At 46.3% G+C, this 13,302-nt stretch overlaps 1 protein-coding gene across 1 annotated transcript; it reads right to left on the minus strand.

Annotated features, from left to right (window-relative positions):
- Window positions 1-12,665: 12,665 nt before the first annotated feature.
- Window positions 12,666-13,094, minus strand: LOC141043029 (uncharacterized). The gene has a single exon (XM_073511946.1). The coding sequence runs from the start codon at window positions 13,092-13,094 to the stop codon at window positions 12,666-12,668; it is 429 nt and encodes a 142-aa protein (XP_073368047.1).
- Window positions 13,095-13,302: the final 208 nt, after the last annotated feature.

The following is a 13,302-nucleotide window of genomic DNA, read 5'->3' on the forward strand; positions in this document are numbered from 1 at the left end:
ACCGGCTTGCTGAAGGATCCTCCCTGCTGGCTACAGTACACGCCCAATCCATTTCGTTCGCCTGCAGCTACCTTCGCTGCGTTCTACCCATTGGCTTCGCTAGTTCGTGTAGGTTTTCTTTTTTTCCTTTTCATCTTTTTCTTATTCTTTCTCTTTTCTATATTTTTTCATGGTTTTCTTCGGGTTTTCTGTCTCTCCGATTTTATTGTTTTCAACCAGTTTACTTTGTTATTTATCGGTTTTCACTGTTTCTTTTCTTTTCTTTTAAATTTTCTTGTCTTTTTTTGTTTCTTTCCTTTCTTTTTTCACAACCGGTTTATTTTTCCGGGTTTTTTCTCCGGTTTCTCTCTCTGGTTTTTTTCTTCAATATAAATTTCTTTTTCACTCTTTTTCTTTTGTCCTTCATTATACTTTGGTTTTATTTGTTTATTTCTTTCTTTTCTTTTGTGCTATTTCCCTTTCTTTTTATTTATTTATTTATTTTTCATTTTCTTTGGCTTACTTTGTTGTTGAAGACATGTTAACGTTTTTTCCATACGCATTCAAAAATATTCGTATACATCAGAAACATTTTTTATGTATCAGTTAACATTTTTTAAATACATGATTATCATTTTATGAAAACTTATATTGTTTATGTCTTCTTTTTTCCATACAAATTGTACATGTTTTGGCAAATGTCTAATTCATTTTTCTAATACACATTTAACATTTTTAATACAAGATTAAAAAAATTGAATACATGGTTACAGTTTTTTTCTATACACATTTATTAACATTTTTAAATGTTTGATTAACAGTTTTTACATACAAGATTAACATATTTTGAATATATAGTCAACATTTTTCCATACACATTATGAACAATTATTAAATGCTCGATAAATATTTTTCAAATACAAGATTTTTTTAATGCATGATCATCAGTTTTTGAATACACATTTAAAATTTATGAAATACAATATTAATTTTTTCTAATACATGATCAACATTTATCTATAAGCATTTAATATTTTAAGGTGCTTGACTAATCTTTTTTTATACAGGATTAATTTTTTAATACACAATGAAATTTTTTCAAATGCTTGATTATCATTTTTCAAATACAAGATTAGTATTTTTTAAATGCTTGATTAACATTTTTTCTAAATATGTGATCGACTTTTTTCATACACATTTGTATTTTTCTGTATATACAGTATATTTTTGTGTGCATGATAAACATTTTCTATATACGACCTGTTACAGCACATCCCATGCGCTAGCCCCGATAGCTAACAGTACCCGCTCGTAGCGAGGCAAGCAGGGTTCGAACCATGGGGCTCCCTTTTTTCCCTTTTCATTAGTGTTCCTGTATAAACGCATCGCATGTTGGCCCTAAAGCACGGAGGATGTGTGAAAGCGATACATAGGCGCACCCGGCTGGTGCCTATGAAATTAGTCCATTTGCAAAAAGGAAAAGGTTGGGCCTGGACGGGACGAAAGTTGGATTGGCCCAGATTTGTCTCCAAGCCCAAAACACATCACATGAGGGAAGCATACCGTAACTTATTTTGGCCTTTTTTTCCTAAAAAAAGGCAGACCAAAAAAGACAAAATAATAAAGAAAGAAAGAGAAAAGCACAGATCTTTTCCTCAACAAAAAAGAAGTAGAGATCTCATCAACATCAGCAGCACGACTGCTGGAGGGAAATGTTAAAAAAGGCCGTGGTTTCGGGTGTAACCCACGTGCATTTTCTTTCCAATTCTTTTCGTGCTCCCCCTCCCCCTTTTGTTGTCTGTCCTCTCAAAGTAAAGCGACCGATGCGTGCAAGTAATAAAAGAAGTAGTGCTACACCTACACGCCACATCACGCTCCTCCACCGTACGGAAGTAGGAGTAGATCGCGAACCTCGTTCGTTGAACTGCATATTGACGTCGCTCGGGTTCGCGGCGTGACGGAGGCGGCTTTGCTTGAGAATCTCGTGGAAGTTCGGCTTCTAGCATCCGAGGACTGTGCCTTGCGGACCAACCTACGTACCCCAAGGTTCGCACTTTTATGCGCCCGGCCGGCCGGGGAGTAGATTCTCTGCCGCCTCTCCAAAGAGTACTCAGAGATCACGCTAATCGCTCCACGGAGTCGATCACAACATACTACGTACTGCTTTCACTTGATTGTTTCCTACGAACTTTCTCAGGGCCAAGCTATTTCGGTCTCTTTTCCCACATTCTCACGCGTATGCTACTGGGAACCATGGATACAACTAGCGGCTATGTCTTGAGGAGTACTCGTGCTTTCCATCATCACAAGCTCTGCTCAATTCGGCGCCAAATTAAGCTGAGTTGGTTTCTCACCGTGAATAGAAAAGTCGAGTTGGTTTCTCCTCTCCGGGTTCTCTCCCCATTCTGGTACCGGCGTGTTGTCCATTCCCGTGCTGGCTAGTGCAATAATTATGCTGCTTCCAACGCATCGTTTGGTGCTTTGGAGATCTATCTATCTATTAGATTTGATGAAGCCGGGGCCATCTAAAAACAAGTTTCACATAACCACCGCAGCCGCTAATTATATGTTTTGGCCGTCTTGTCTGTGGAAGGTGCGCCTTTTTTTTCCGCAAATACGCAAAAGCGCGTATCATTTCATTGATAGGAAGGAGAGTAGGGGGGAGGGGGGGGGGGGGGGGGGGGCATGGAGCCGCAGAGCATTGGTGACGGGGTGCTCGGCCCGTTACACGAGAGGGCCTATGCTAGCAAGGCGCCAAGATCACGCGCGCCTGCCCTAGCCCAGGCGCGGGCTTCTTCCTGGATCGACGAGAAGAGTCGCGAGGGGGAGGGGTTCTCGCCGTCGAAGACGCAACTGTTGCGGTAGCGCCAAATAGACCATGCCATGAGCACCGCCAGCATGGCTAGGCCCTTGCGGTGGCCGGTAGGGGATCTCCTGATTGTGGCCGAGCACCATGGAAGAAAGGCTTCATTGCCAGAAGGGGGGGTGAAGTAGCACGGGCCCAAGCAAGAACGTCGTGCCAAATTTGTCGGGAGAAAGGGCAGCCAATGAGGATGTGCTGCATGGTCTCCTCGGCCTGGTCACAAAGGACACAACGATCATTGTGCGGCAGGCCATGTCGAGCAAGTCTAGCAGACGTCCAGCAACGGTCAAGGTCCGCGAGCCAAGTGAATATCTTGACGCGGAGGGGAGCCCAACATCTCCAGGTGAGGCGCCAGAATGGCGCAGAAGTGGAGCCGGAGTAGAGTGCTCGATAGCAGGATTTGGACAAGTACTTGGCGTTGGCAGTCCATCGCCAGAGGAGGCGGTCCGGGCGGGTGGAGAGGGTGGTGTACCGGAGTAATCTCCAGAGGCGGACGTAATCGGTCAGGGCGGTGGGGTTGAGTGCACCGCGTAGATCAGCGATCCAGCGACGGTCCTGAAGGGCGTCGGCGACAATGCGCTTCCGCAGGCGACGTGGAACCAGGGGGAGCAGAGACGGAGCTAGATCCGAGATGGTGTGACCGTTGAGCCAGTGGTCGGTCCAGAAAAGGCATGTTTGGCCGTCATCGCGGCCCAGGATGTGGAGGCCCTGAAGATGGCAGAGACATCGTGGTCGCTCGGGAGGTGGAGATGCGCCCAAGGCTTGGAGGGATCCGTGCGCTGTAACCAGAGCCACCGGACTCGCAGGGCGATGCCCTGGCGGTGGAGGTCCTGGATGCCAAGTCCGCCGAGCTCGAGAGGGCGGCAAACACGTTGCCAGTTGACGGGACCATGGCCGTTGCGGGTTTCCTTTCTGCCGTACCACAGGAACTCGGAGAAAGGAAGCTCGAGGTCAGTGAGGTCAAATGATCTGTCGTCGAACTGATCAAGATCAAGGGCGAATTCGCGTGGCGAGGAGGAACCGAAGAGCGAGGAGAAATGATCGAAGGCGGCCTCGGCCATGACCTGCTCGTCATTTACCGTTGTGTCATTGACCCGAAGGGAGTGGATGACGTTCTTTTGGCGCCGGTGAGCAGCATGGATTTTGAAGAATGTTGTGTTCGTCTCGCCCTCCTTGAGCCAGGAGAAGCGCACGCGCTCGCGAGCAATGGATCTCTCGAGTGAAGCAAGCCCGAGGTAGGTGCGCTTGAGGTTGCTACGGAGCCATGTTTCAGACTGGGATAGAGGGCGGTAATCTTGCATCGCATCGAGCCGGGCCGTGAGTGTTGGGGAACGTAGCAATAAATCAAAATTTTCCTACGTGTCACCAAGATCAATCTAGGAGATGCTAGCAACAAGAGAGAGGGAGTGCATCTTCATACCCTTGAAGATCGCTAAGCAGAAGCGTTACAAGAACGCGGTTGATGGAGTCGTACTCGCGGCGATTCAAATCGCGGAAGATCCGATCTAGCGCCGAACGGACGGCGCCTCCGCGTTCAACACACGTACAGCCCGGGGACGTCTCCTCCTTCTTGATCCAGCCAAGCGAGAGGAGAAGTTGAGGGAGAACTCCAGCAGCACGACGGCATGGTGGCAATGGAGCTCGTGGTTCTCCGGCAGAGCTTCGCTAAGCACTACGGAGGAGGAGGAGGAGTTGGAGGAGGAGAGGGCTGCGCCAGGCCAGGGGTGCGGCTGCCCTCCCACCCCTCCACTATATATAGGGGTGAGGAAGAGGGGGCCGGCCCCTTAGATCCCATCTGGTGGGAGGGGCGGCGGCCACGGAGGGTGGCTTGCCCCCCAAGTCAAGGGGGGCGCCCCCTCCAGGGTTTCCCCCAACCCTAGGCGCATGGGCCCTAGGGGGAGGTTGGTGCCCAGCCCACTTAGGGGCTGGTTCCCTTCCACCTACAGCCCATAAGGCCCTCTGGGGCAGGTGGACCCTCCCGGTGGACCCCCGGAACCCCTTCGGTGGCCCCGGTACAATACCGGCATACCCCCGAATACTTCCGGTGACCGTATGATGACTTCCCATATATAAATCTTTACCTCTGGAACTCCTCGTGACGTCCGGGATCCTATCCGGGACTCCGAACAACCTTCGGTAACCACATACTATTTCCCATAACAACTCTAGCGTCACCGAACCTTAAGTGTGTAGACCCTACGGGTTCGGGAACCATGCAGACATGACCGAGACATCTCTCCGGCCAATAACCAATAGCGGGATCTGGATACCCATATTGGCTCCCACATGTTCCACGATGATCTCATCGGATGAACCACGATGTCGGGGATTCAATCAATCCCGTATACAATTCCCTTTGTCTATCGGTATGTTACTTGCCCGAGATTCCATCGTCGGTATCCCAATACCTTGTTCAATCTCGTTACCGGCAAGTCTCTTTACTCGTTCCGTAACGCATGATCCCGTGGCTAACTCATTAGTCACATTGAGCTCATTATGATGATGCATTACCGAGTGGGCCCAGAGATACCTCTCCGTCATACGGAGTGACAAATCTCAGTCTCGATTCGTGCCAACCCAACAGACACTTTCGGAGATACCTGTAATGCACCTTTATAGCCACCCAGTTACGTTGTGACGTTTGGTACACTCAAAGCATTCCTACGGTATCCGGGAGTTGCACAATCTCATGGTCTAAGGAAACGATACTTGACATTAGAAAAGCTCTTAGCAAACGAACTACATGATCTTGTGCTATGCTTAGGATTGGGTCTTGTCCATCACATCATTCTCCTAATGATGTGATCCCGTTATCAATGACATCCAATGTCCATGGTTAGGAAACCATAACCATCTATTGATCAACGAGCTAGTCAACTAGAGGCTTACTAGGGACATGTTGTGGTCTATGTATTCACACATGTATTACGGTTTCCAGTTAATACAATTATAGCATGAACAATAGACAATTATCATGCACAAGGAAATATAATAATAACCATTTTATTATTGCCTCTAGGGCATATTTCCAACAGTCTCCCACTTGCACTAGAGTCAATAATCTAGTTCACATCACTATATAATTGTAATGAATCCAACACCCATGGGGTTTGTTCATATATCGCTTGTGAAAGAGGTTATTAGTCAACGGGTCTGAACCTTTCAGATCCATGTGTGCTTTACAAATCTCTATGTCATCTTGTAGATGCAGCTACCACGCGCTACTTGGAGCTATTCCAAATAACTGTTCTACTATACAAATCCAGTTTACTACTCAGAGTCATCCGGATTAGTGTCAAAGTTTGCATCGACGTAACCCTTTACGACGAACTCTTTTACCACCTCCATAATCGAGAAAATTCCTTAGTCCACTAGTTACTAAGGATAAGTTCGACCGCTGTCATGTGATCCATTCCTGGATCACTCTTGTACCCCTTGACTGACTCATGGCAAGGCACACTTCAGGTGCGGTACACAACATAGCATACTGTAGAGCCTACGTCTAAAGCATAGGGGACGACCTTCATCCTTTCTCTCTCTTCTGTCGTGGTCATGTTTTGAGTCTTACTCAACACTCACACCTTGTAACACAGCCAAGAACTCCTTCTTTGCTGATCTATTTTGAACTCCTTCAAAATCTTGTCACGGTATGTATTCATTTGAAAGTACTGTTAAGCGTTTTTTATCTATCCTTATAGATCTTGATGCTCAATGTTCAAGTAGCTTAATCCAGGTTTTCCATTGAAAAACACTTTTCAAATAACCTTGTATGCTTTCCAGAAATTCTACATCATTTCTGATCAACAATATGTTAACAACATATACTCATCAAAAATTCTATAGTGCTCCCACTCACTTCTTTGGAAATACAAGTTTCTCATAAACTTTGTATAAACCCAAAATCTTTGATCATCTCATCAAAGCGTACATTCCAACTCCGAGATGCTTACTCCAGTCCTTAGAAGGATTGCTGGAGCTTTGCATACTTGTTAGCATCTTTCAGGATTGACAAAACCTTCTGGTTGTATCACATACAACCTTTCCTCAAGAAAATCGTCGAGGAAACAATGGTTTTTTGACATCCTATCTGCAAGATTTCATAAATAATGCAGTAACTGCTAATATAATTCCAACACACTCTTAGCATCGCTACGAGTGAGAAAATCTCATCGTAGTCAACTCCTTGAACTTGTCGGAAAACATCTTAACGACAAGTCGAGCTTTCTTAATGGTGACACTTACCATCATTGTCTGTCTTCCTTTTAAAATCCATCTGCACCCAACATCCTTACGACCATCAAGTAGTTCTTCCAAAGTCTATACTTTGTTTTTATACATGGATCCTCTCTCGGAATTTATGGCCTCGAGCCATTCGTAGGAATCCGGGCCCACCATCGCTTCTCCATAGCTCGTAGGTTCATTGTTGTCTAGCAACATGACTTCCAAGACAGGATTACGTACCACTCTGAAGTAGCATGCATCCTTGTCGTCCTACGAGGTTTGGTAGTGACTTGATCCGAAGTTTCATGATCACTATCATAAGCTTCCACTTCAATTGGTGTAGGTGCCACAGGAACAACTTCCTATGCCCTGCTACACACTAGTTGAAGTCATGGTTCAATAACCTCATCAAGTCTCCACCATCCTCCCACTCAATTCTTTCGAGAGAAACTTTTCCTCGAGAAAGGTCCTGTTTCTAGAAACAATCACTTTGCTTCCGGATCTGAAATAGGAGGTATACCCAACTGTTTTGGGTATTCTATGAAGATGCATTTATCCGCTTTGGGTTCGAGCTTATCAGCCTGAAACTTTTTCACATAAGCGTCGCAGCCCCAAACTTTTAAGAAACGACAGCTTAGGTTTCTCTAAACCATAGTTCATACGGTGTCGTCTCAACGGAATTGCGTGGTGCCCTATTTAAAGTGAATGCGGTTGTCTCTAATGCCTAACCCATAAACGATAGTGTAATTCGATAAGAGACATCATGGTATGCACCATATTCAATAGGGTGCAGTTATGATGTTCGGACACACCATCACACTATGGTGTTCCAGGCGGTATTAGTCGTGAAACAATTTCCACAATTTCTTAATTGTGTGCCAAACTCGTAACTAAGATATTCATCTCTATGATCATATCACAGACATTTTATTCTCTTGTCACGACGATTTTCAACTTCACTCTGAAATTACTTGAACCTTTCAATAATTTAGACTTGTGTTTCATCAAGTAAATATACTCAGCATCTACTCAAATCATATGTGAAGCAAGAACATAACGATATCCACTGCATGCCTCAGCACTCATTGGACTGCACACATCAAAATGTATTACTTCCAACAAGTTGCTTTCTTGTTCCATCTTACTGAAAACGAGGCCTTTCAGTCATCTTGCCCATGTGGTATGATTTGCATGTCTCAAGTGATTCAAAATCAAGTGAGTCCAAACGATCCATCTGTATGGACTTTCTTCATGCATATATACTAATAGACATGGTTCGCATGTCTCAATCTTTTCAAAAACAAGTGAGTCCAAAGATCCATCAACATGGAGCTTCTTCATGCGTTTTATACCAATATGACTCAAGTGGCAGTGCCACAAGTATGTGTACTATCATTACTATCTTATATCTTTTGGCATGAACATGTGTATCACTACGATCGAGATTCAATAAACCATTCATTTTAGGTGCAAGACCATTGAAGGTATTATTCAAATAGACAGAGTAACCATTATTCTCCTTAAATGAATAACCGTATTGCGATAAACATAATCCAATCATGTCTATCCTCAACGCAAACACCAAATAACAATTATTTAGGTTTAACACCAATCTCGATGGTAGAGGGAGCATGCGCTGCTTGATGACATGAACCTTGGAAACACTTCCAACACATATCGTCATCTCACCTTTAGCTAGTGTCCGTTTATTCCGTAGCCTTTTATTTCGAGTTACCAACACTTAGCAACCGAACCGGTATCTAATACCCTGCTGCTACTAGGAGTACTAGTAAAGTACACATTAATATAATTCTGTCGACCTTGCCTGCCTTCTCATCTACCAAGTATCTAGGGTAGTTCTGCTTCAGTGACCGTTCCCCTCATTACAGAAGCACTTAGTCTCGGGTTTGGGTTCAACCTTGGGTTTCTTCGCTGGAGCAGCAACTGATTTGCCGTTTCATGAAGTATCCCTTCTTGCCCTTGCCCTTCTTGAAACTAGTGGTTTTACTAACCATCAACAATTGATGCTCCTACTTGATTTCTACTTTCGCGGTGTCAAACATCGCGAGTTGCTCAAGGATCATCATGTCTATCCCTGATATGTTATAGTTCATCACGAAGCTCTAATAGCTTGGTGGCAGTGACTATGGAGAACCATCACTATCTCATCTGGAAGACAACTCCCACTCGATTCAAGCGATTGTAGTACTCAGACAATCCGAGCACATGCTCAACGATTGAGCTTTTCTCCCTTAGTTTGCAGGCTTAAGAAACTTGTCAGAGGTCTCATACCTCTTGACGTGGGCACTAGTCTGAAATCCCAATTTCAGTCTTTGGAACATCTCATATGTTCTGCGACGTTTCAAAAACGTCTTTGGTGCCACAATTTTAAACCGTTAGCATCACACACTGAACTATCACGTAGTCATCAAAACGTGTATGTCAGATGTTTCGCAACATCTACAGACGACCCTCGAGGTTCAGCACACCGAGCGGTGCATTAAGGACATAAGCCTTCTGTGCAGCAATGAGGACAATCCTCAGTTTACGGACCCAGTCCGCATAATTGCTACTATCAACTTTCAACTAAATTTTCTCTAGGAACATATCTTTAGTAGAACTAAAGCGTAAGCTACGACATAATTTGCAAAGACCTTTTGACTATGTTCATGATAATTAAGTTCATCTAATCAAATTATTTAATGAACTCCCACTCAGATAGACATCCCTCTAGTCATCTAAGTGATACATGATCCGAGTCAACTAGGCCCTGTCCGATCATCACGTGAGACGGACTAGTCATCATCGGTGAACATCTCCATGTTGATCGTATCTACTATACGACTCATGTTCGACCTTTCAGTCTCTTGTGTTCCGAGGCCATGTCTGTACATGCTAGGCTCGTCAAGTCAACCTAAGTGTTTCACATGTTTAAATCTGGCTTACACCCGTTGTATGCGAACGTTAGAATCTATCACACCCGATCATCACGTGGTGCTTCGAAACAACGAACCTTTGCAACGGTGCACAGTTAGGGGGAACACATCTCTGTAAATTTTAGTGAGGGATCATCTTATTTATGCTACTGTCGTTCTAAGCAAATAAGATGTAAACATGACAAACATCACATGCAAATCATAAAGTGACATGATATGGCCAATATCATCTTGCGCCTTTTGATCTCCATCTTCGAGGCACGGCATGATCACCTTCGTCACCGGCATGACACCATGATCTCCATCATCGTGTCTTCATGAAGTTGTCTCGCCAACTATTACTTCTACTACTATGGCTAACGGTTAGCAGTAAAGTAAAGTAATTACATGGCATTTTCATTGACACGCAGGTCATACAATAAATTAAGACAACTCCTATGGCTCCTGCCGGTTGTCATACTCATCGACATGCAAGTCGTGATTCCTATTACAAGAACATGATCAATCTCATACATCATATATATATATAATTCATCACATCCTTTTGGCCATATCACATCACATAGCATACCCTGCAAAAACAAGTTAGACGTCCTCTAATTGTTGTTGCATGTTTTACGTGGCTGCTATGGGTTTCTAGCGAGAACGTTTCTTACCTACGCAAAAGCCACAACGGTGATATGCCAGTTGCTATTTACCCTTCATAAGGACCCTCTTCATCGAATCCGATCCAACTAAAGTGGGAGAGACAGACACCCACTAGCCACCTTATGCATCAAGTGGATGTCAGTCGGTGGAACCTGTCTCACGTAAGAGTACGTGTAAGGTCGGTCCGGGCCGCTTCATCCCACAATGCCGCCGAATCAAGATAAGACTAGTAACGGCAAGCAAATTGAACAAATCATCGCCCACAACTACTTTGTGTTCTACTCGTGCATAGAATCAACGCATAGACCTAGCTCATGATGCCACTGTTGGGCAACGTAGCAATAAATCAAAATTTTCCTACGTGTCACCAAGATCAATCTAGGAGATGCTAGCAACGAGAGAGAGGGAGTGCATCCTCATACCCTTGAACATCGCTAAGCGGAAGCGTTACAAGAACGCGGTTGATGGAGTCGTACTCGCGGCGATTCAAATCGCGGAAGATCCGATCTAGCGCCGAACGGACGGCGCCTCCGCGTTCAACACACGTACAGCCCGGGGACGTCTCCTCCTTCTTGATCCAGCCAGGGGAGAGGAGAAGTTGAGGGAGAACTCCAGCAGCACGACGGCATGGTGGCAATGGAGCTCATGGTTCTCCGGCAGAGCTTCGCTAAGCACTACGGAGGAGGGGGAGGAGTTGGAGGAGGAGAGGGCTGCGCCAGGCCAGGGGTGCGGCTGCCCTCCCACCCCTCCACTATATATAGGGGCAAGGGAGAGGGGGGCCGGCCCCTTAGATCCCATCTGGTGGGAAGGGCGGCGGCCAGGGAGGGTGGCTTGCCCCCCAAGTCAAGGGGGGCGCCCCCTCCAGGGTTTCCCCCAACCCTAGGCGCATGGGCCCTAGGGGGAGGTTGGTGCCCAGCCCACTTAGGGGCTGGTTCCCTTCCACCTACAGCCCATAAGGCCCTCCGGGGCAGGTGGACCCTCCCGGTGGACCCCCGGAACCACTTCGGTGGCCCCGGTACAATACCGGCATACCCCCGAATACTTCCGGTGACCGTATGATGACTTCCCATATATAAATCTTTACCTCCGGAACTCCTCGTGACGTCCGGGATCCTATCCGGGACTCCGAACAACCTTCGGTAACCACATACTATTTCCCATAACAACTCTAGCGTCACCGAACCTTAAGTGTGTAGACCCTATGGGTTCGGGAACCATGCAGACATGACCGAGACATCTCTCCGGCCAATAACCAATAGCGGGATCTGGATACCCATATTGGCTCCCACATGTTCCACGATGATCTCATCGGATGAACCACGATGTCGGGGATTCAATCAATCCCGTATACAATTCCCTTTGTCTATCGGTATGTTACTTGCCCAAGATTCCATCGTCGGTATCCCAATACCTCGTTCAATCTCGTTACCGGCAAGTCTCTTTACTCGTTCCGTAACGCATGATCCCGTGGCTAACTCATTAGTCACATTGAGCTCATTATGATGATGCATTACCGAGTGGGCCCAGAGATACCTCTCCGTCATACGGAGTGACAAATCCCAGTCTCGATTCGTGCCAACCCAACAGACACTTTCGGAGATACCTGTAATGCACCTTTATAGCCACCCAGTTACGTTGTGACGTTTGGTACACCCAAAGCATTCCTACGGTATCCGGGAGTTGCACAATCTCATGGTCTAAGGAAACGATACTTGACATTAGAAAAGCTCTTAGCAAACGAACTACACGATCTTGTGCTATGCTTAGGATTGGGTCTTGTCCATCACATCATTCTCCTAATGATGTGATCCCGTTATCAATGACATCCAATGTCCATGGTCAGGAAACCATAACCATCTATTGATCAACGAGCTAGTCAACTAGAGGCTTACTAGGGACATGTTGTGGTCTATGTATTCACACATGTATTACGGTTTCCAGTTAATACAATTATAGCATGAACAATAGACAATTATCATGAACAAGGAAATATAATAATAACCATTTTATTATTGCCTCTAGGGCATATTTCCAACAGTGAGCTCTCTGGCTATCATGAGTTGCAGAGTGACGTGGCCGGTAGTGCGCGCGCCCCAGCTCTGGAGGCGGCGTGCGGTTAGCTTCAGACGGAGGTAGACGCGCCGGAAAGGATCGGGGTCGTCGACGCCGGCCCATGCATCCGCCTCAGCGGCGTAAAAGCCGTCGAGCTTGATCCAAAAACGTTCGAAGTGGAACCGTTTTGGGCCAGCATGTTGCGGCGAGCAGTCCAAGAAGAGAGGGCAGTGGTCGGAGACGGTCGTGGCAAGGCACCGGAGAAGACAGTGTGGCTGCGAAGTATCCCAGTCTGAGATGCAGAGAAACCGATCGTTACGCACAAGGGTGGGGGAGTCGCGCTCGTTCGACCAAGTGTAGCGACGGCCATGCATGTACACGTCACGTAACTCCATGTCGGCGATGAAGCGTCGGAAGCGGCTCGAGGTGCGCCTATTGATGCGCCCGTTGCTCTTGTCCTCAGAGGAGGAGACGAGGTTGAAATCGCCCCCTAGGAGCCAGGGGCCAGCACAAGTGTCGCGAGTTTCCTGGAGGTCTTGCAGAAAAAGGATCTTCTCATCATCCTCCTGTGGCCCGTAGACACCGGAGATCCACCAAGGATGC

Source organism: Aegilops tauschii, chromosome 3, assembly GCF_002575655.3.
Source record: "Aegilops tauschii subsp. strangulata cultivar AL8/78 chromosome 3, Aet v6.0, whole genome shotgun sequence".
Lineage (NCBI taxonomy): Eukaryota > Viridiplantae > Streptophyta > Magnoliopsida > Poales > Poaceae > Aegilops > Aegilops tauschii.